At 49.3% G+C, this 23328-nt stretch overlaps 2 protein-coding genes and 1 long non-coding RNA gene across 17 annotated transcripts in view; all 3 read left to right on the forward strand.

Moving 5' to 3' along the window:
• ERC1 (ELKS/RAB6-interacting/CAST family member 1) overlaps nt 1-8520 on the forward strand; it is a 301807-nt gene extending 293287 nt beyond the window's left edge. For all 14 annotated transcript variants that reach the window (XR_011810085.1, XM_027463493.3, XM_072039666.1 and 11 more), the window contains one exon: nt 1479-8520. Coding sequence is in view for 13 of the 14 variants with exons in the window: in XM_027463493.3 (XP_027319294.3) it covers nt 1479-1616 (138 nt within the window). In the remaining variant the exon portion in view is untranslated. The remainder of the gene's footprint in view (nt 1-1478) is intronic.
• A 3744-nt stretch (nt 8521-12264) lies between these two features.
• Nucleotides 12265-17760, forward strand: LOC119717289 (uncharacterized). Its single transcript, XR_005266582.2, has 2 exons — nt 12265-12812; nt 14403-17760. It is a non-coding gene; the product is annotated as an uncharacterized lncRNA (long non-coding RNA).
• A 4388-nt stretch (nt 17761-22148) lies between these two features.
• WNT5B (Wnt family member 5B) overlaps nt 22149-23328 on the forward strand; it is a 67659-nt gene continuing 66479 nt past the window's right edge. The window contains exon 1 of one of the 2 annotated variants that reach the window (XM_072039779.1): nt 22149-22393. Coding sequence is in view for 1 of the 2 variants with exons in the window: in XM_027467202.3 (XP_027323003.1) it covers nt 22461-22466 (6 nt within the window). In the remaining variant the exon portion in view is untranslated. Of the gene's footprint in view, nt 22467-23328 lie in introns of both variants that reach the window. The other variant, XM_027467202.3, reaches the window with a different exon arrangement.

The raw sequence follows: 23328 nt of genomic DNA on the forward strand, positions 1-23328 counted from the left end.
ATGCTGGTGAGCAGGTATCCCTTCACAGATGAGAAATTCCAGTGTGACATTCTTTCCGTGTCACATACGAACACCGTAGAGTTCCAATAAAAATATTAATAACTTAAGAATAAGAAGTGTTATGGGGCTGAAGGGTGGTAATATAAACTCAAAACTATTTAAAGGAAGGTTCAAAACCAGATAAGGTAATCACTACAGCTGCTGAAAACGACGAAGACGTTTAAATGCAACAGCTTGCAATGAACTTCAGAACCCAATCTGAGTATAGGTACCTGCTACAAATATACTTGTCTTAAGTTTATGGAGAATGAATTAGAAGAAATAATACCACTAATAAACGGAGCAGGTTTTTTGCTTTATGGTATATGACAAAGCTGTATGCTTGAAAGCTTATCCAATCTATTTAATGATATCGTCTGGGCTAGTAAGAGATGCTGCGTCTCCTTGCTCTGTTAGACCCTCAGACCACTGTGACTACAGTAATCCCTTAATGCTTGCACAAATTACAGCCTTACTTGGGATTCTTCTGCACAGTTCACAGGCCAGCATGGGCTTTATCAATTGCTGGTCAGATAAACAGGTTACTGGAGGCAGATGTTTCCTGCTCTTTGCTAAGGCTGCGGGCCCCTAATTCTGGCAGGGCTGTTAAATTCAGAGCTAAAAACTATGTTCACATAAACTCCAGCGTGTTGTGTGGTGTGGTTTGTAACACCATTTGTTGGACAAACAGTTTGTAGATGATACAAAAAGCGAATAAGATGAAGTTTTGAAGTTTCATGTCTCAGTCTGAGCCAACTACTCTGAACAAAGAATAATCCAACAGGAAGTTTATAGTCAGTAAACAACAAACGTGTATGCTCCACCACAGTTTGGTATGGTACTCTTATGACTGAGTGAGGAAGCACCATATCTGAAAGTGATTATTTCCACAGACAAATTAGAATTCTGGTTGTCGCTGAGTGCACTTCGTACAGTTATGTAACATTTCTGTTGATGTCATATAGGAAGTAATTCCTAAGTAATTGCATCCTGTTATTCATGAATAAAAGTCAAACTATTTAATATACTAGCAAAATACTATATTTTTTTTCTGGAATACAGTTGCTTTCAGGGAAAAAAAAAAAAATTCTACAGAGAAAGGTTTTCTAATATTTATCATAAAACAAACTACTTGGGAGTAGTTAAGCCACTTCGTTTTCCCGTGTTGACATGGCCTGTACTGGGAAGGTCACAAATCTGGTCCTGCAGACTGGAAAAAGTGACATCAAGAGAGGGGAACTTGCCCAGTGTCTGCAGGCTGATGAGGGAGTCACCAAGGGAAGGCGTCAATCCTGGAAGTGCCCAGCATGGAGCACTCTGCTAGCTGCCTTTCTGAAGCTGGTGTTTTAGCTTAGAGCTGAGCCTGCTGGGCAGGACCTGTTACACAGTGAACGTGTTTAATAGCAGAGAATGATTGTGGCTCTGTGTGTTTCTTGCAGCTTCGTGACGAGTTAGAAAAGGGCGAGAAGGAAAGCGCAGAGCTGCAGGAGTTTGCCAATGCCATCTTACAGCAGATAGCGGATCACTGCCCTGACATCCTGGAGCAAGTCGTCAATGCACTTGAGGAGTCATCATGACCTCGGCCGCTGGCCCCGCTGGAGCAGCACACCAGTGGCCAAGCCCAGTCAGTCCAAGGAGCCATGAGAGGAGGGTGAAAGACAGAAAATGGAATAGAAACTTCTGGTGCACCTTTTACAAGGAAAACAAAAGAAAAGAAAAAAAAACAAAAACACAAACAAACAACAAACTCTAAAAACTACATGCTCTCTAGGTTCTTCCAGTCTGTGATTAATCAATCATGCTTGTGTTCAGCTTCTCACTGCCTTTCTACTTTAGCATCCAATTCCCCACTGACTTTGTTGATGGTATTGTGACTTTTGGATGCAGCTAAGCAGAGCTCTTCCAAGTCTCCTGAGCGAAGAAGAGGGGATCCACTGAATGCAAGCAGCTCTAGTTCTCCATAAGGTTGCAGAAGGGTAGCCTTTGCCTTTCATTCATTTATTGCTTCTTTTTTTTTCATAAAAGCTGAAAGCCTCAATTTCATAGTGCTAAAAGCTAAACCTGAGTGTGCTCTGGTTATGGCTCACAACTGGCCAGTATCAGCTAGCTAGCTCAGGTCTCACTGCCTGTCTCAATATTTCTTATGTTCTTAAATAACAGAGAGAGGAGAGGAAAGGAAAGTTTCCCAATTTGGCCCTGTTAGTCACTTCGTCTGGCAGCTGGGAAACAAGGTAGGCATACTGGTACTTTCTGTTTACTTAACTTTGATTTTTATTGTTCACTGATTTGACTCTGAAATGCTGAGTGGGGCATATTTTCATATAACTGTTTTCATCCGTCGGCTTCTCGGGTTTTTGTTTGTTTTTGAGTTGAAGTTTCTCATCATAGGTCTGTACCTCCTAATTTCTTATTTTATAGAGAGCTCTCTCCATTCAAGCAGGTGTGGTCAATAGGTCAGCTCCCAGGATCGACTTGTATAGTTTGTCCATTGCTATTTTTTCAGGCCACAGGTTTGTGAACACTAGCTGCCATCAGAATAGTTTCAGGCATTTTGTACATGAGCAGATTGCATCACTACGCTTAGAGGTATAATTTTAAAACTAATTTAGGTAAATTGGTAACATAATTCTTACTATAATTATAATTTAATTTATTTTGGTTTAGCTTAGGTTGACAAGGAATGAGTTTGAATTCAGAGCAATAACCCCTTCTTTTAAAGAGGAGCATCTCTACTGGGGTTGGCACCCCTCTGAGTAGATAGGTATAAAATCACAGCTTTAGTTAAACCAGTGCAATTCTTATATGTATATCAGAGGCCTTACTCTTGCTCCCAGCCATCTTTGACACTCATTAAAGCCCCTGCTGATAGGTAATATGACCTGAAATAGCAGGTCAATTTGTCATTGTGGTAGCAAATCAGAATCCTATTTTATGGGTAGGACTTTCACGTTCATTCTTGGACTCTGCGTTAAAGGGGAGGCACGTTTTTTCTCCTGGTTGCCAATGGTTATGTGTTTCTGAGGGCATCTGCAGGACAGAACCCTTTAACATGTCCCCGTGTGCTCCTTAAAGGAGGTATTCTCCTTGGGCTTTCTCATATTACTTAAGAGAACAAGGGGAGGGGGAAAGGAGACCAAATATCAACACAGCAGTGGATGAAATCTTGGCTTTCTAGTCACCAGCTAATTATAAACCCTGTGACTCCTGCAGCCATTGCCATAACTCTAACAGATTTTACAAGTTTTAGAAACATCAGCTGATTATAGCATTCAGAATCTCTCTCAGTAAACCTCCCATTCAGAGCCCTCAGTTTAATTCCATAACTTACTTTATTTTGAGCTTAAGCACTAAACTGCTACGCTAAGTAAGATGTTTCAAACCCTTTCAGAAAAACTGCATTTCTTATGTCTTTCAAATCCATGGCACAGCTCCCATGTAGGTCCTTCACACCGTAGTTTTATACTTCGAAGTGACTGATTGATTGCTTCTAATAGAAAGGAGACCAGCAAAAGTTTGAATAAGTGAAGCTGTACCCTGTCTTCTTTTCAACCACTGAAAATTGGGCAAAACTGAAAACTTATATACCCGTAGATTATATTGAAAACTAACTGATTGAAAATAAATCACACCCAAATTCATTCAGCTGTAATGATTCCAAAGAAGCAACCATGGAAGCATCCATAACCATGTCTGCTGGGAAGAAATATCTAAGTCTCCAAAGAAGAGGTGGTTCACACCTTTTCTGTGTTTTGAACTGCCAGCTCTTTGCAAATCAGGACACGTAGCTTTAGTCCTCAGTGTAGTAATAGCCTGTGTCCCAAAGCTTTTTTTTTTCTCATGGAACAGGAGAGTAATGGGAACCTGAATGTTTGCAAGGGGGAAATACCGGAAGGTATGTAGACAGTGACTGTACATACCACTGAGCCATGCCTCATACCAGAACCACCCCTTTGGTCCTATTATTTGAGTCAGCACGTTTTGATAGGAGCAGTTGTTTTGAAATCTTTCCTCTTGCTTTTTCTTCATCACCCCTAATTACTCACTCCAGGAATTTAATGCTGCCTGTAAAACCATCAGGGCCATCAGCCTAACATCATCACACCACCACCACCACTCCTGACTATCTCATTAACTTATATGGTCAAATCTCCAGCTGCCCTGGTTCCCTGCTGTAAAACAATCCTTCCTCTGTGAGAAGCTGTGGAATTTCCCTTATCGATGGTTCAAATGACTCCTGCTTGTAAACCTCTTACTGAGATGTTCCTTGATAGCGTTTCTGCTGCAGGGGAAGGGGGAGGGGATGGGAGCAAGGGGTGGTCATTTCTGGCTGTTATTTCAATTGCATTTGTTTGCTGCATTGCCCGTACATCACAGGAAAGCTCCCAGTTTCAGTGCTGGTTCTCGTGCATCCTTAACTCAGCTGCCAGCCTGAGGCTCTGTTTCTAGGTTGGAGAGTGCCTCAGCAAAAGGCATGTTGCTGTTGTGACAGCATGTTTAGGACCCATGCATCTGAAACCAGGTGAATCTCACTGTTTACACATCTCCCAGCTTCATCCCTGAAAGGATTTGTCAAGCCTGGCTAGTTTTCACACTGGCCATTTGGTCTTTATCTGCAAGCCACACACCTGCTGTTCTTCCCATCTGGATTATTGGGCCTTTGTAAGTTTTCTCGTTAACTACTGTTATCTTCTGGGGCTTCTAGACTTACCATCTTAAACATTGATCTTAGACCTCAGTAAAGTGCTTTCAGGGAGAGAGCAGATCTCATTTGGGAACAGACTTGATCCGACTTGATCTCCATTGAACTATTTCAGATAATCTCCCTGATCCTGTGTAGATAGAGATCTTGTCACAGTGAATAGCTTGGGGAACTGTGGGATTTGGGAGATGCTGCTGGTCACTGCTGAGCATGGCCAGTGAAAGCTTTTCCTTTTGCTTGTACGGAGTGAGTGCCACACCGCTGGCCTTAGGGTAATTAATGGATTTGGTTATTGGAATCCATCAAGAAACTACATATCAGAAGGGCCATATGTCTGCGTATACCATGACACTCATCCAGTTGCCTAACCCTCCCCAGCTCCTTTAAAATCTTTTTATCCAGGTGTCAGCAGCCAGGGAGATGCAGACAGTTTCCTAACACAACAGTCCTACACTGCAGCACTTCTGGGAAATTCGGGGCCCTTCCTGCTTCGTGGGCCCCCATCCAGTTCCCAGTGTGCCTGGGGAAACTTGCTTGTTCTTCTCCTCTTTTGTGAACTTCCATTTGCTCTGGGAGTTGTGAAAGTCTTGATTGCTTTGATTTTTTTTTTCTTACAAGCTGTCATTTATAAAGAAACAGGGATTTAAGGACTTGAGAAGCTGTCTGTAGAAAATTAAATAGGTAATTTTAGCTGTGTTTGGGCTAAAAAATAACTGAAGCCTGAAGCCCATGTACGGTGTAAAAGCTGACACCCCAACCATGATGTTGATGATATCCATGAGCCCAAGTACATATTTTCCTCTGAATCAAGCCTCATTTAAAACACTAAAAGGACATTATTACACTAGAGTTGCAGTGTGAGAACATTAGCACTATTTGTGATTGGAAGAATTGACTGGAGTGCTCCCAAGCGAAACGCTAAGCTTCTGGTATTCTCTCTCATTTTGACTGCCTTTAACCAGCTATCCCTCTAGAAAATGCCAAACTCTCTCTGGAGTATCCGATTTTTGCCAAGTCCAGGGGATGGAAGGCGAAGGTCATGCGATGCACAAGGCTGTTTGTTGCAGTTTCCAGTTGCACTGCTGGAATACACCTTCTCTATTAGATTTGCTGGTACTTTGTGGCTCTCAGTATTTTGCACAAGGGAGCATTAATGTCATAAGCTTGTACACATAACCCTGTTTTTTGAACCAAAGGGGCACCTATTTTCATTTGCCCTCTAATTCCACCCATTCTGCTGCTAATGCTCAATTTGTTGGGAAATTTCTGCAACTGATAAAAGGTTAACAGGGTTGAGTCCCCACTCCTGTACTAATTGCCAATCAATGCCACTGAAGGGCTCTTTACAAAGAATGTGAAGAGCTGTGTGCTGATACCATTGTAAGGCAAAAAAATTCACTACGTAAAGTAACGCATGCATTTCTCAGTGACACTGATGAAATAAAAAGGGAAAGAGTACAATCAAGGCATCTGACATTAAAAGAAGCCTCTGCTCAGCTCAACGTCTGCACTGAAACGGGGAATCGGGGAGGAAGCAGAAGGCAATGGATAACTAACACTGCCCCAGTGAAGCTGGTGGGGTGGAAGGGTCAGGCGAAGGGCGGCCTGGGCGGCCACCGCTGGCGAGAGCAGCCCCGCCAATCAGTCTTGTCAGCGTGGTGAGGAAAACGAGTGTCTGGGGGGATTTTTAAGCAAAATGATGTTTTTAATTGTTTTTTTCCACATACACGGGAGGAACCTTACACATCAGCAAATCCTTCTGAACAAAATGGCTGTGTCCACTGACTATTTAAAAAAAAAAAAAAAAAAAGAAAGAAAGAAAGAAAAACTGTTTTGAAACTTTTTAGTGTCAAAAGCATAAACACAGAAATCCTGACTTTTTCCAGTGTGTGTGGTGAGTGCTGTAACCCTGTCATCAGTATCTCTCCTGACTTTTTCAGGGGCGTTTTTTCCTGTTTTGTTTTCTGCTTGTCGATATTGTCTGTGTGGTCCTAAGGCTGGGGCAGTTACCAACAATGTGTGTCTGTTGTCGGATTAAAAAAGATAGTAGTAGAACCGAAAAAGATGTGTTTTAAAAATATATAAAAAAATAAGTTTCATCAAAAGGAATTCAAGTACAGAAGCAACAAAGCCTTGACTCCTCCTCTCAGGATTGTACGGAAAAGGATTTGTGGGCTCATAATTATAACCAGTGGCCTTTTACAGGCTTTTGAGGTCCAGGAGAGCTTGGCCTCTTCGGAAATGTTACGAACCCTGTATTGTAAATTCCCTCTTTCCCAGTTTTATACTGTACATGCTACGTGTGTAATACAGAAATGGGCAGAATGAAGGAGTATTTTGGAAATCAGTCTTTTCTAGTAACAGTCGCCTACATCGGGTGTCCCTTAAAATATGAACCATTGATGTAAATGGACCAGACACTTTGGCCAAATTTTTAGTCTTCTGGACTGCACCTGTAAATGCCAGGGACACATGCAAGACTGGCTGGAATAGTTAGGAGTGGAGTGTAGGCCCATTTTCAGATTTTTATCTCCTTGTGTCCAGTAATGGTCACATATCCACAACAGTTTATGTTACCTTAAAGGACTAGCAGCTGCCTTCTGCTGTGGTTACCTCAGAGCTAGAAGGAGCAATGTAAGGATAAACTAGCATGTAATGTAAACAGACATAAAAAACAAATTGCTTTGCCTATGATATAGGTAAAGTACTTCATTAAATTAATTTATTTTTTCTTTCAAATTTAATTATATGCCACTTGTCGTCATTTTGCACTTCCAGTTTGGATCTTGAAAGTCAAGTAAATTGATTTTGCTTTTAAGTAGATTCTTCTGCCTTGGGTTCTTGATGCTCGTCTGGTTTTATTGCTCAAAACATTATTTTTTCCGCTGGGACTGACCAAAAAATTGATCTCTTCATCAGTCGTGTGTAGTCTTTTTTATTATGAAATGTGGGTATCATCTAAAATCCAAATTTGAAGCCAGATTTTACAAGTCAGCCACATTCCTTTAATCTCCCTCACCTTGCCAGCTCTATGTGGACACGGCCAAGCCTCAGTCCTCGTGAAGCATGGCCACCCCTTGCACTTCATTTGGCAGCACATGGGACGTGCCCTGTCTTCTGTGCCTGCTCAAGGACAGCTGGCTGCACCTGGCCCTTTCTGAGACGCTTGTTACAGTATATCTGGGGAGGTTTGGGTGGCGAATGCCTTTATCTGTTCAGAATCTGAAGGAGGATGAATCAAATGGGACCATGAATGGGGGAATAACTTCTGTGCTAGTCTAACATGCTGCTCCAAGCCCACTACAAGAGTACATTGCTGTTTCCCTCCAAGATGGTAAATGATGAGGGCCACACAGCAGGTTCTGGTTCGCAAAGTGTGTGTTTGGGGGGAGGCAATCTGGAGGATTGCCCCAGGGATTGAAAAAGCTGTGGGACGCTCCATCCAGTCTGCAGATGTGGGTCCCTCATTTGCTTTGGAAGAGACATGTTGCACTTTAGTGGAGGGGGAGACAGGCTTTGGGTATGGGATCTAGTGTACTTGAATTCCTTTTTGAAATAACAGCAGCGGGAGACATTGATGTCCGTGATGCAAGTGTGCACGCTGCCTTCAACTTGTATGTGTTTTATCGCTGGAGTCATGTTACTGACAGGATAATGAAACTGCAAAGAAAATGTGTTATATTCAACTTTGCCTTGATAATATAAACACTTTGTTCATTTTTTCTTCTTTTTTTATTCACAGACTAAGTTCATCAGGAAATTATAAAATTATTTAAAAATTCTGTGCCATGTCTTCATTTCCGTGACTCTCGGTGCATCTTGCTTGGTACCCTCCCTGCACAGCAAGGATCAGTGGGCATGCAGGAGGTCTGGGCAGCTGCGTGGCTGTTCCTCGAGAGCAGGCTTGGGGTCAGATCTGCTCACCCAGATCTGGGGCAACACTGCTAGGGGGCTTGGCTCCCCCTGCACCTGGCAGTGTGGGTGGGCGTAGAGGGGCTGCTACAAGGTAAACGTGAGCGAGCGTCAATGTAGGGGTGTCCCAGATACTCTGGGACCTTATGGGCCAGGTAAGTGGAGATAAAGCAACCATGTTTATGGTGAGCTCTTCGCTTTGTCTCTCGCTTGTTTTCCAAATAAATGTGACTTCAACGTTGCTAATGAGTGACTGAATCCCAGATGTACATCGAGTGTTGAGCCAATTTCAGGATCACGTCGTATGGAGTAATGTGCTTGGAAAGACTTGCTGTGCAAAGGCCAGCAAGGCTGCCTTATGCAGCAGTGTGCTTCACAAGAAACCTGAAGGTGGGTCCTGTCCCCGCGGCACCAGCCACCACTGGAGAGTTGCAGCTTTGTCACCTGAGGTGGCCCGTGCCCCCCTGCAGCACTGGAGGAAACAAATTCAACCCAGTGTCCAGCTTCCAGCTGCATTTTGAGGACACAGGAGATTGCCTGAGTAATGTCACTGTACAATCTCATTTTTCTGGCATTTCTTAACTGTTCTAAAGAGAATAGCATTGCAACACCAGGTCCCAGTGGTAGAACAATGTCCATTTTAAACGCACTCCACCAGATTCTCTGCAGCTATCCCAAAGCCCAGGGAGACAAGACTTCCCCACGTCAGGACACTTTCCAATTAATTTCTCTTTTAAAGTCTCTCCGTTCCTTCCCCCTTTTGTCTATCCGTGCAGCAGAATGTTTGCTGAGATTTTCTGCTGGCCTTGTCCCTTCTGCTCGCACTAGATTTATCATTTTAAGGGGCTCTTAAGGTCCCAGCTTGCTCCTTCCATCGGAGTGACCTCGCACGTGACAGGAAAAGGCGCCCTGGTCCCAGCGCCCGCAGGGTCCCTTCCCGCCACTAATTGGATCTCAATCACTTGGTCTTCAATCAAACGCCCAAAGCTGCGTGTGGAAAAAGGATACACGGGGATTAAGGGTCTCAGGAGCTTTGAAAGGAAGAGTCCATCGGCCTTTCGGTGCCTAGTCTGCTTAATGTTCACTTAAGTGTCTGGCTGGGAAGGGGGTTCGCGATTCCAGTCAGGCCAGGGTGTGCCTGGCTTTCGCAGCAGAGCCCAGATCAGCTGAACGAAACCACATGCCACATAAATTTAACCGATTGCTGTACGGTGGGAGAGCTGGCAAGCCTGCAAGCGCTCCTGGTACTGTTTCTGAGGGGCTCATCCCCTCTAGCAGGACAAGGGAAAGGTGAGGGTGGTGCCGCCAGCAGCAGAGAGCAGGCCCGAGGCAGGACGCGCAGGGCCCGGGCTGCTCCGTGGGCTGCAGCACCACATCCCCACAGGCTGACTCATATCTTGGATGGCCCGTAACAATAACATTGTTCACGCTACAAAGCAAAGATGCCAAATCCCTTTTGTGCGTTATCAGGTTACATTTCATGTATTCTGCAGTAAAACGCAACGAGGCATCTGAATAAAATTGTCCGTGTTGACTGCTGTCACTGTGACAAAAAACAGGCAAGGCTGCAGTGAAGACGGAAAATGGTCGGCCCTGTGATCAAACACACACCAGTGTGCAATGTTTTCCTCTCTTGCTTGGTGGGCACTGCAAAGGTGGGTTACAGGGAAGGAAGGGCTCCCCTCCTCGCTGACCAGCCTCTCGTATCCCCACCCATGCATCTTCCTGGCGAATGTGACACTTGCCCCGTCTCATTTCTAAATCACACCAGTCAGGGAAACAGCTGAAGCCACAGCAGCAAGCAGCAGGGAAGAGCAATGTATTTAGGATCTCCTGTTTTCCTATTTCCAGCGGGGTCAGCTGCAGTTGTGCTGTGTAGATGCTTTTTGCTGCTGCAGATTGATGCTGTAGGGACGCATCAGCCGGACTGCGCGTGTACAGGATTACCCAAAACAGTAATTGCAAACTAATTGCCTGCGCTAATGAGGTGATCTGCATATGGCAAGTGACCTTTAGAGCAGGGTTTTGAGATATCAAGTAGCTGCTCTTTTCACTGGGCTTCAGGGTGTTTGGAAATCATGGGCAAATGGCCAAAATCCTCCTGCAACTGTCTCTAAAGGCCTGAAGAAAGGGAGCATGCTCCAGAAAAACAGATACATTGTAGCTGCATATAATAAAAATAATTGTGAACAACAACAGTTCCTTGTCAAGCAAGCAGAGCCAAATACCTTCTGTTGGTAGACTCCGTTCCGGAATGTTCTGCTGATCTGTCATGTCCGTGTGGGCCAGCCAGGACCAGCAAGGGTGTAGCAGTAGGGTTATAGCAAGTGATTCTGTGGGTGTGGGCCTTAAATCCATGTGTTTTTAAATCCCTGACCAGCCACATTTACCAAAGGGTTACAATTGCAAACATTGGGACTGTTCTGGATGAGTCACCCAGAAGTTAAATATTTAGGCCCAGGATCCGCAGCCCCTTTGCGTGTTGCTCTCTTCATGGGAATTCAGCTCCTGGAACATCTACGAACGCAAACCTTGTGACAAGGCGAGTTAAGTCACTCGGTTTCTTTCTGCGTTGGGAAAAAGGAAGGGTTGCTGCCCTAGCCCAGAGCCCCTCCTAAAAGGATTTTTGTTCAGCTTGAGTAAACCCTTCATTTTCTGTAACGGCGCACCATTTGGAGAACCACAAGTCTTGGAATGTATATGAACGCACTTAAACTCAGTTATATAACACATAGAAACTGTTTTTAGCTTTAAACAGCGTGTCATCTGTAGCTCAGTGCATTGACGTGCATGTGTGCATGTATCTCTGCATATCTGTCTACATCTCTGTGATAGTATATAAACGGATATATATACAGCTGCATACAGAAAAACGTGTTCAGAACGCTAAGCTTGCAATGCCAAAGGTCTGGAAATTAAAATGTATACATGACTCCATGCCTGATGGGTCCATGATGCAATTTTCAGTGATGTATTTACACAAGTGTTTTCTTGCTGAACCTTTCCTTCATTAAGTGTGCAGGATGCACTGACTTCTTCAATTCAGTAATCACATAAGCCCTAGCATTGCTGTCATCTGTGCTTTTTCCAAGGCCACCGGTTCTGCATTGCAAGCCTCTCACTGCTTTGATTCGGTAAATTGTCCCTCACATCAGTGACCTCCCAGACACCAAGTAGGCTGTTCCTATAACGAAGGAATTGCCTCAGAGCCCTTCCACACTTTTCAGGAGACATGAACTCAATCTGCTCTGACTTGACTCTAAAATGAACCAGATCCTGACATTTGGGAAGACCCAGACTTCAAATTCCACAGCTCACAAGTGCCTGGAACAGGGGATTTACTCTGGCACAGCTAGCATATATATATCATCCAGATCCAGAGCTAAATTTGGGAACATCTCTTCTCTCTGTGCTTGTGTTCCTTTGTTCAGGCCAATGAGAAAAATCTTTTTATTTGGGAGATATGTGTATCAAGTACTTATTTGGGTGTTTGTCTCAGCTTAGTTTTGCAGGTATAAAAACGCAATCTAATTCCCTTCAGCCATACCCCTGGATGTACCCAAGCCTTCACTGTGTTTCAGTGAAAGTTTCATCTCTTCCTCTTGGCAGAGGTGTCCAACCCCTCTCCACCAAACACCTAGCAGGGATGTGCAAGGCTGCAAAGCCCTCCACAACTCAGCAGTGCTTGTGAGCAGCCCTGATCCTGCCTCCACACATAGGCACCTCCACACCTGGTGGGTCTTTGAGAGTGAATTGCCTCCACCTGTTCCCAATGGGTCTGGCAACTGAAATCCTCCTCTAGCAGCTCAGCTGTTTGAGTCTTTTAAGGGAGGTGAAGGCTTAGAGGGAGAGTTGGCTTGATGTTAGTGTGGTGGTAGTGATGTGCTTTTTCTGTTTTTCCTTGCTGGCTCCAAAATCCATTGTCTTTCTCAGCCAGGCTATTCCAGGTTACTCCATCCTCCTACAGAGTCTTGCATAATACATATGAGGCTCTGCCTACTGGAGTGACCACTGTCCCACAGAGGGGGCAAACTTTTGCATCTGCTTCTACACTGCTGTTGGTAGGAGCAGTGGTATGCTCTGTCAGGTGTTTAATGACTTGAAGGACATGTGAAATGCACACATGTGTGACTTAAAGACTGAGTGTGGAGTGCAGAAGGAGGTAAGTGATTTCAGCATCTTAATTTTTGGTCCTTGTTTGACTTCAGTCTGCAGTTCTTGCTGCTGTGGTTTAGATTAATTTACCATTAATAATTTCTATTGGTATTTTGGTGGTGATAATAAAGTTGGAGCAAGCAAAGTGTGGCTACCAAGGTTCCCTTGATTTATTGCCATGTTGAAATCAGGAGTACGTTGTGCTGATACTCTGGGCTGCTGTAAAGTAGCACACTTCAGCTTTGGGGTTGTTTTCTCAGCCCAAGCAGTAGCTGCATGAGGCTGTTTTCGCTGGGGCTCAGCAGCACCCATCCGTGGCACCCACTGGAGCCAAGGGACACTTGGCTGTTCACAGGGAAGGTGCTTTGTGCATTGCTTACTGCAGATAAGATCAAATGTGAAAGCACAATAAAACTGTCACTCCACCTGGAGCAGGCAGCCTGCAACCTGAGCGTTATCAGCACTTGCTTGATATTTAATAGTAAACGCTCCAAGATGCTTCCAGCTGCAGCAGAAAACATCACAATTTTTACCAGACTGTGAAAATCATTTTTCTTCTCCTGTTAGGAAACATAGCTTTGTGTTGGGTTATTGTGGGTGGGGATGGATGCAAAGCCTTGGCCAGAGAGTGCAGTTTGTGGCTGGTTTTGCCTGTCCTGGGCAGAGCACACCTGGAGAAGACTGGCTTTGTTAAAGGTCAGTACTCAGTAGAGGACAGGGTCTTTACTGAAAATGGGAGTGAGATTGCTTGGCCCTCCTTTAGCTTCTTCTTTTGTGTTGTTGTTAAGTGAGGTGGTTTTTCTTGGCTTTGTTTTCTTAAACACTTTGCTACCACCTCAGCTACATTATGCTACAGAGATATTAATGGGCTTGGCTCTGTTCCCAAGATGTCCTATTTACTGTGCTTGGCGTGACCGGCGAGTACTGGTGTTTTTGCAGAGTCTCAGGGCTCCCAGAGATGTAAAATGACCCGGGATAAGCGGGAAGTCATGCTGTTACCTTGATTCGCTGCATATGAGTAGGTCCTACAACAGAGGATTGTATGGACAAACAAGAATCTCCACTGAGAATGATATATGACCGTGGCAAGGTCTTCCTGCTACTCAGCAAGCGAGGAGAGGACAATGGTAGCTGGCAGCTACTGTTCAGGCTGACGTACTTGCCTTAGATTAGCACTGGGGTAAGAGCATGCATTCTGCCAATTGCTACAGCTCAGCTAACTTGCAGCAGTTTGTGAAGGGGCAGTAACTCAATCACTCACATTGTCTGCTCGGATGACAGGCTAGCAAAATGCTCTAAGGCGGTGGCTTCCAACTCTTCAGTACTGTCAGCTTTTGGTGTGTCTCAGAAAACAACATTTATTTTTTTTTATCTTAAGTTTAACAGTTTTGAATTTTAAAGTGGAGGGGTTTGCTGGTTACTTCTGAAGTTATCGGATGGGCATGACAGATGGAGGAGCTGCTGCCCCGGAGCAAATGGTGCTGCTGGTGGCTGAAGTGAAAACAGGAACCAAACTGCTCAGTCCTCTCTGGTTTCTGCAAATTCTTTTGTGAGCTTTTCCAGTTACATAGTGCTGTAAGGCCCCTGTTTTTTCCAGTGATTTTAGAGATGCGAGGAGAGGCAGAGGAGTGTCGTGGCAGGACAAAGTGTTTTGCCACAAAGCCTATGTCAGATGTGGAGCTCCTGGTGCCACATCAGCCCCTGCAACCTTCCCCAGCCTGCGAGTGACCCAAGTGGGGCGTAATGACTTCAAGGTGGCAGTGAAAGGCTGATCCGCGCCCTTATGGTTGGAGGCTTTAATTTGATCCCATTGTGCATGAAGTGATGACTCCTGAAAACAACAGCGGCGGCACAATTATTTATGTTCATCTGTCAGAAGAGCAGATCAAAGCGATCTATAGAGCTGCAGACAAATATCACCACGGATGACCCAGAGGCTCCCTTTGTGTGAGGTGACAGACTGGAGTGTGACTTCATTGGGAAATCAGTCTTAGACTCACACAGCAAAGTCACCCCAGCTAATGCTGACCCAGAGCTTTTCTTTGCACTCGCTCACAGCTGAGTAGTGACAGGGGTTAGAGACGATGACGCCAACTTTCCCTGTTTTTGTTTTTCGGGGAAGAGACCTTGTTCAGCACAACAATATCGCTTGTGCTCATCATTACGTGTGCAATCTTAAGATGATATCTCGGCAAGTTCAGACGCGATGGAGACCTTTTGAGCTGCGTGGCTGCGGGGTGTGTTGCAGCCTGGCACTGTGCAGCGAGGCTGTAAGGGATCATCTGGGAACCTCTGACCGTGCGAAGAGTCAGGGGAGCAGCAATTGCTTCATGCCCTGCTCAGAGCCACCAGATTCCTGCCTCTCAGGTCTCTCAAAGCACATCCTCACTGAAGTGCTGATACCATTAACTGCTGGCATCGCCTCAGCAAGGAAGAGCCAAGGGAATTGAAGGTGATAGAGGTCAAATCAGCAAAAGAAGAATTTGAAGACCACTTTCCCCTCTTTGTCTTTGCTAGGGTTCTGTCCACACATACCTTTTCACTGCCTGACTTGCAGATGGTGACTGATGCTTGGAGTATCTCTTTCATGTGCTTGGAAAGGTTCCTACAACTCTGGCAATGAGTGATGCAGTCAGCCCTACAGCCCAATTTTATAGATTCATTAAATATCAACAGAGATAGATCTGGGCCCTCTGCACCACCCAAAAGCCCATTCATTCCCTATAGGGCTTTGTGCACAGGTTATTCATGCTTCTATAGAATAGATGATACACCAGCCCAACTTGGAAGTGTTGAACGTGATGTGATGATCTTTCATGATGCTTGTCTCTTCAAAACACAGCCCCAGTGTCCTGCAAGGGAAAGAAGGTCCCCAACTGCATGTACCAAAAATAAAGAAAAATTCCGGCTCTCATTGCTGGAGAAAGGCGAAGAAAAATGGAGCTTCAGTGAACTTGAAAGCCTCAAACAAGAATCAAATCCACTAAACAAAAAGCCTCCCAAGTGAAAACAAGATTCGGTGCATGTGAGCTAGCATCATGTTTTGGGGCATGAATCACAAGGTTTTCTTTTTTTTCCTCTTTGGCAGGTGTATATAATTACAGTCCCAGGATCTGTTGAAGTATTTAGTGATTTTGGCTCAACTTCAGATGCCATGGCTGGTGTTAGCCAGTAGGTGTTCTGTGCATCCTGGAAGATCAGTGCCTCGAGCTGCAAATTCATTCATGACTTTCTTAAGGAAGTTGACCAGAGAAAAGAGGAAACACAAAAACAATTTAACTTAAACTACATGGGACAACTCTGGCTTTAATTTTACCCTTACAGGGATAAATGACTGCAATCTAAGCTGGAACTTGTTTTAAGTCTTTAGCTCGTTGCATGCACAAATATACGCTGTGGGCACAATTTTCCTGACTGAGCCCTTGAAATGTGCAGGGGGAGCACCAGTATCTGTGTGCAACCCTTTTGTCTAGTGCCTGGGCCCTTAGACACAGTCAACACCACATCTGAGTGCCTATGAAGAGAACCATCTTCTGCCACGTGGTTTCTTCTCCTCGTGTCTTGTGGCTGCACTGGTGCTTCAGTTGTCATAGCACACAAAATAGGCAGACGAGGAAACTTTAATGCTGATGTTTGTGTAAGCCCAATATTACCACTGCTATGCATACTTGTTTAAAAACCACTGTGTCTAAGAATTGTTTTTATGTTCCCCTTGGGCTGAGCTGTGAAGGTGAGGCTATTAACCAAAGGCATTTGTCATCAAAGGGCACTCTGGAGCCAACACAACGCAATGATTTTCACACAAAGGCTTGATTGTCATTTGTTTGGTTTGCAGGCAGCCAAACCAGCAGCTACGGAGATCACCCCAAGCCTTGCTTACGCTCTTCAGCTCATCTCAGGGCTTTGTGGGACCCAGAAATAAAAGCAGGCAGTGTGCTGTGGCTTTGCTGGCTCTAAATAGCGCTTGTCCTGGGGCTGTGTGAGCTCTACCCAGGGGCAGTTGTGTGCCCAGCAGACGAGCATCACGTCCCTCCTGGCCACCCCCTGCATCGCCACCCTGTGCCACCCTCCCCATCTGCACGGTGACACATCCTGCCCACCCAGCACTGCCCAGTTCCCAAACACCCCGGTGGCACCAGTCACACCCTCCTGGTTTGATGCCATCAGCACATTCCCGGCTGCCTGCCCAGCCAGGATGCCTGCCCCAAAAGGCAGCTTGCATCACCCTGTGCCAGCAGTGGCGTGGAGAGGCTCTCAGCAGGATGAAGGAGAGGATGAGGATGCCCACCGACCTTGTACACACACAGCTGAAGCAACGGGGAGGTCCCTGTGGAAAGGAAACCTCCATGGGGCATCAGGCCTAGGGATAGGGCTGGGTACAGCTGCTGTGGGCTGTGACACGGGGCCTGGGGCCCAGGCAGGGAGAAGGGGCTGCCCCTGTTAGCCCCAACCTCTGCCACTACCCACTGATGTGAGCCCCTCCGCTGTCTCTGATGGAGCCCTGGTGGCCTTTCCCCCAAACCAACAGCGAATGCTCAGCTGTTTGGGGACATCTTGCCAGATTCATGGGACATCAGCATCACGGCACTGATCTGGATGGAGAGCTTGATGGAGTGGCTGCTTCCTGGGGTTGGTCCTGTTGTGGCAAGGCAGTGCTTGCTCCCCCTGCATGCCCCGGTCTGTACACACGTGTGCACACCCAGGTGCATGGACACGTGTGTAGGTGCACACGCATGTGCTGCTGCCCCTGCTGAAGCCATTGGCGCGGTTGCTGTCCCAGACCAGGTTTAATTATGCTGCGGAGCTCGTTACCACAGGAAGCAGCCGAGGCCAAGAATTAAGTAAGACTTGAGGAAGGGATTGGCCATTCGGACAGACAACAAGAATATCCAGAGTTGTCATAATTCATGCCGATAAAAATTTTGGAAAGGATGCACAACTCCTCGCCTCGGGGTCTAAGCCAAGCAGAAGAGGCCGAGAGGCTTGGTCCGAGAGGAGGGGGCCGGGGGCAGATTACCTCACCGTCTGGCTATGGCCGTGGCCGTGGCCTCACGCCTCCGCTAACCACATAGCCCTGGACCCCCAGCATGGGCTCGGTGCCCCGTGCTGGCCCTGGGGACACCTGCCAGCCCCTGTGTGCCATCCCTGCCTGAGCCAGCAGGCCCGGTGTGGGGAGCTGGAGCCCGCGGTCAGGCGAGCCAGGGCTCCTGGCCGGGGGCTGCTGAGGGGGGCAGTTACTCTTTAACCCGCCGAGCCCACGGAGCCCGCTGTGGGGAGCGCCTGTCTAATGATTAAAGCACTAAACGAGGAGGCATGAACTCTGCGTGCTCCCCCCGGCCTTGCTGCCGGGTTACGTGGAGCCAGGCAAGTCAGGCCTGCGCTGCAGCCGCCGGGTCCGGCTGGTTACGACCGCATCCTTTAAATCCTGGTGTTTGGCAGAGGGTGTCTCACTGTTTGATTTCTAGGTATTTAAGACCTAATAAACGTCTCAGTTCGCCCTTTCGTCCAGGGAAGAAGAGAAAGGAGCCAAAAGGAGAAGGGCTGCAGCTGGAGGAGGGAGCGCTGATGCCCTGGCTTCTCCTCCAGCCCGTGGAGCTCAGCGTTGAGAAGCGCAGCTCCGGGTGCTCAGACCTCTTGTGGACACCTGAGGAGCTCCCCGGGACCCCACCATCACACCGCCAAGGTGAGGAAAGGCAAACGTGCATCAAGCAGTTGCTGCGTTACCCTTTGTGCCCTGTGCTGGTGGAGGGGAAGAGCAGGCTGAGCATCCACCTCCGAAGGCAGCAGCTGCTGTCCGTCCTGCAGAGCCCCCGTTCGGCTCCCACCTCTTCTCAGCCGCGTGTCCCTGAGTCCAGGATGGATTTTACTTGGTGATGTCAGGCCAGATGAATCCCGGTTTAATTGACCGTGGGTGAAATCGTGCTTTGATGGTTAATGTTATACTCGAGGCTGGGAAAACTACTGCAGGATCATAGCAATTAGAGCTGGAAATGATTCAAGTCATCTAATTTATTTCCTCTCTCCCCCCTCATTGTCTCTCCTGGGGATGGGGGCAGTAACGTTCCCAACAATGTGTCCCCCCCATGCCTTGTCCGGTCCTGTCTCACTGACTCAAGGAGCCTCCGGAGCATCCACGTGTCCCCAGGGGGACGACTCCACAGCTTGAAAGACGTCAACGTGAGGAAATGTTTCAGAAGTTTAGCCTATATTTCCTTTTGTGGAGCGCCACAAATTCTCAGGTCATGAGCTTTATGCCTTCGGGAAACTGGCTGCTTCCCATGAGGGCAGTGGCTGGGAATAAGGTGGTGGTTTTCTTTGGGGTTTGCAGGGGCAGGTAGAGAACATGGGGTGGGTCAATGAAGGTTTTCACACCTGCGAGGCAGGTCAGATCAGGTAACTCATCTGGAATAAGCCCTCCTTTGGCAGGAGCTGGAGATACTTTTTTTTTTTTTTTTTTTTTTCCATTTCCAGATTTTTATTCCATGAATTCCACCTTGACTCATAAAAATCTCACTGTGGGAAACTTGTTCAGCTCCTCTGAACAAATTCACCTCCTTTGACTTGTTCCTACTGCTTCCACTGATGCTGCCACAGGAGAGTGGGGTGAATGTTAATTAAAGGGCAGGAAGTGTCCAGTCCATCCCGACGAAAGAAGCGTGGCAAGGAGAAGTAGATACTCCTTGAAAGGTGTCACAGGACGGATATCAGCTCGGTCTCCACTGCTCACCAACAGCAGAGGTCAGCCAGGTGAGACACGACACCCACTGCTGTAGGAGAGGATAAAGGGTGACCTGAGGGTGACCGGAGCCGTAGTGGTGCTTGCGGTGTCCAAGGAGCTGCGTGGGTTAAGGTACTTTTCGCAAGCACTCGGATGTGAGAGCTTCCCTGGGCGTGCTGTGACACCGTCTCCCACCAATATTAGTCACATCTGAGGCTCTGGTCGTAAAGTCCAAACCGCAACCAGCTCCAGTTGTGGACACGGCTCATTATTAAATCAGTGAGGCTTAATCATATCAGGACATCTTGCAGAGAACATCTGGACGACATCTCCAGCACCGGAGGCTAGACAGGGGCCCCTCCTACCGGCAGCTATTGCCCCCGGTACCTCGCGAGGATCAGATCTGGCCAGGAACAAGTGCCTCTTTCCTCTTCCATCCTCCTAGGATAAACTACGATAAGATATTCAAGGCCTGGTGTTTTGCTGGAGGATAACGCAGACTTTTGGGGGAAAAACAGATGAAAAGTAGACAACTAACTGCTCTCCTGGAAATAAAATTAGCAGAGTGATTTCAGCAGAAAGGACAGCATGAGGCAAAGCAGTAAGTGGCCTGCTGTCCTCACCCAGCCCCACGGGGAGCTGTGACCAACTCATCCATGATTTTTGCCCTGAGCCCTGGCAGGGAGGGGTACCAGGTGCCCTCCCTTGTGAGCACCCCCAGATGTGCCACACACCTCGTTACTGCTGGCTGGGGACCTCTTTCCTCTCTTCCAGCCCTTCACGTGGCCAGCCAGGGGCCTGCTCCCACCCAGTTTTTGAGGTGCACGCCCCCAGCTGTCCCTCCTGCCCTTCCTGGCACCCAGCACTGCCACATGCCTACGTGCCTTCCTGCTCTTCTTGTCCCACCAAAGCAGCTGTGGAGATGGTGAGGAAGGAGTAAAACTGCGAGAAGTCCCATCCTCCTCATGGACTGCACTGAAGCCAGCACGATCTTGCAATAAGCCAAGATCTTTCTGAAAAACCCACGTAGCTCCTAGCTGCAGGTTTCAAGGAGCACATCTATCCAGTCCTGGCTGTCTGCCTCTGCCGCTGGTCCTGCAGCAGCTCTGCCTTCCTCCTCTGCCACCTGTAACCCTGAGGCATCTCAGGGTGTGAAGCAGTGCCAGCCCCGGGATTCCTGTGACAGAAGGCGCCAGTGAGGATCTCAGGCCTGCTAACCCGCTGTGGCCAGCTGTCCCTTGTAATGCTAAAACTGCAAAAGCACATCACTCAACAGTGTCACCAAGCCCCGGGTCATGATGCTCCCCCTCGCACCTCCAGGTGCCCAAAAGAGGCCCCTGGTGTTTGCTGGTTCCCCTCAGGAGCACCCTGCACCTGCTCTGCAAAGCCTGGATGTGCAGGCTAAAAGCTTGGCAGACAAGCATCACAAAGCAGCTTTACCACAGAGGGAGAAAAGCTGGCACCTAAAATTTCCTGCAGCCAGCTGCAATTTCGGGACAGCGTTTCCCCTCTAATTAGTTGGTATTTGCTCTACCAACTATTATCTTCCTGGTTACGTCGTGCTGGGGACAATGGTTCCTTATTTCCTACCACAAACACCAGGTTGCTATTTACCTCCAGCTGTACCTCCTCTCTCCCCTGCTCACATTAAAGGGAAGCATCGCTAATGACTACCGTGATGGGAAACACTGCAATAGCAGGTTGTAAATTAAGACACCGAGAGCCTTCAATTAGCCGCACCGTGCATCCTGGAGTCAAACCCTCACCTGCTCCTCTAAACACGCTCACGCAGTGTTTCCACTCCGGACACCAAGGGATGCTCAGAGCTGGTTGCAAGGAGATGCTCGCGTATGGGTACGTGCTGTCGAGCTGTGCCGGCTGGGGCAGCCTGGCCCAAATTAGAGGAGCTCCAGCGGGCCAGCTGCCTCCCAGATGTACCCCCGACACCCACCCAGCCCTCCGGACGCCCGCGGGGGGAGCAGCGAGGCGGGGGCTGGCAGCTCCTCGCACTGTGCGCCAGGCTCCGCAGCCCCAGACCTCGGCTTGCTGCGGGGACCAGAGGTGGGGACCCCAACGCAACAAGTGCAACTCGTGGCTTTGCTCACGGCTGCGGAGCTGCCACCCAGCTCGTGTAATCCCTGCCCCTGTGTGTGTGTGTGTGTGTGTGCTGCTCCCCAGGCCGTCCCGAGGGCTGGGCACCGCTCTCCCCCACCAGTGCCAGCGCGCACCCATCCTGCCCGTGCCCCCGCGGCTTCTCCCCGCTGCTTTCCGCCAGGAGCAGCGGGGGCAGGAGCCGGCTGTGAACCCACCGAGGTTTTACGGGCTCAGGGGGAGGCAGAGCCCGCTGGTGCGACCCGCTGGTGGGGAGCCAGCCCCACCGGGACCCCCGAAATCCGCCTCCAGCCCCTCTCCACCCGCACCGACCCTCGGGGAGCCTCCACCAGCAGCAGCAGCAGCGGGCCCCCTCCCCTGGTCCCCTCGCATTTTGGCGACCCCCTCCCTCCAGTCAGCCCCCCCGGGAGCCCCCCGACGGCAGCAGCCCCCCGGGCCGGCCCCGGCGAGCCCCCTCCCGGCGGCGGGGCGGGCGCAGGGCGCGGGGGGCGGGCGCGGGGCGGGGGGAGGCGGAGCGGAGGCGGCCGGAGCCCCCGGGATCCGCCGGCACCTCCCGGGCCCGGCACTCGCCGCCGCCGCCAACTTCGGCCGGGAGGCGCCCTCGGAGCCGCGGCAGCCCAGCGCCGGGAGCCTGCCCTTCCCCAAAACACCTCCAGCTCCCGCTCGCCTTCCTGCCTGCCTGCCTTCCTTCCCCGCTCCCCTCCCGCAGCCGCCGGCGGGGGGCTCAGCGCGGCGCGGGGCCGCGGCCCCCGGGGCAGGTGCGTCCCCTCGCGGTGTCCGGGGGGCTCCCAGCCCCGTGCCCACCTGCCGCCGCCGCCCGGGGACATGCAGGTAGGGAAGGGGCGGCCTCGGCAGGCTCGGGGCGGCGGGGGGCTCCGAGGGGGGCCCGGCACGGTGGTCCCCGAGCCCCCCGCCGCGGGGGCGCAGCGCACGGAGAAGGGGACGGGGCCGTCGGGGGGCGCCGAGGGGAGAGCGGGGAGCGGGTCGGGGACGTCGGCGGGGCTCCGGGAGCCCCTGGGCTCGGCTTGGAGGGTCGGGGGAAGGTGCCCCCGGGGCTCGGCGGGGTTGCCGTGGTGGGACGGGGGCGGTGCGGCGGGGGGGAGAGCTCCGGGCCTCGCCCTGGCACGAGGGAGGCTGGTGGGGCGTGAGGGATGCTCCTCGGCGTGGCAGCCGCGGCCGTGCTGAGGCAGATGGTGCTCTGACGTGAGAGGAGAGGCGCTGGCAAAGCAGATGCTGCCCCGGTAAGACGGACCTTGCTGGAGGGTGGGGGTCCGCTCCCTCCCCAGGGTGGGCACCGGCTGCCCCCGAGCCCCCTGCCCGCACCGTCGGTCTCGCCCCGAACCTGCTGCGTGGCACCCGCACGGGCACTGGCACAGCAGGAGGGGTGCTCGTGCACCCCGAGAAGCAGGCGAGCAGCGACGGCCTGCCTGGTCCCAAGGTACCAGGGCGTGAGCATCCCAGCTGTACCCGTAACAAACATCGTGTTTCATGAGACTTGTTTGCTTTTTTTTTTAATATATTCTGGGAATTATGGTGCAATACTTCCCTTAGCGGTACAGGCAGAAGAACTTCCCCAAACATCTTGTCGTGTGCTGTGACATGCTTTGTTGCCCCATGTTTTTCGTATTTTCCCTCTGCCACCAGTTGAGCATCCCTGTCGGACTCTGTCCAACTTTTCCCTTCCTCTCAATGC

Source organism: Anas platyrhynchos, chromosome 1 (assembly GCF_047663525.1).
Source record: "Anas platyrhynchos isolate ZD024472 breed Pekin duck chromosome 1, IASCAAS_PekinDuck_T2T, whole genome shotgun sequence".
In the NCBI taxonomy this organism is placed as follows: Eukaryota; Metazoa; Chordata; class Aves; order Anseriformes; family Anatidae; genus Anas; species Anas platyrhynchos.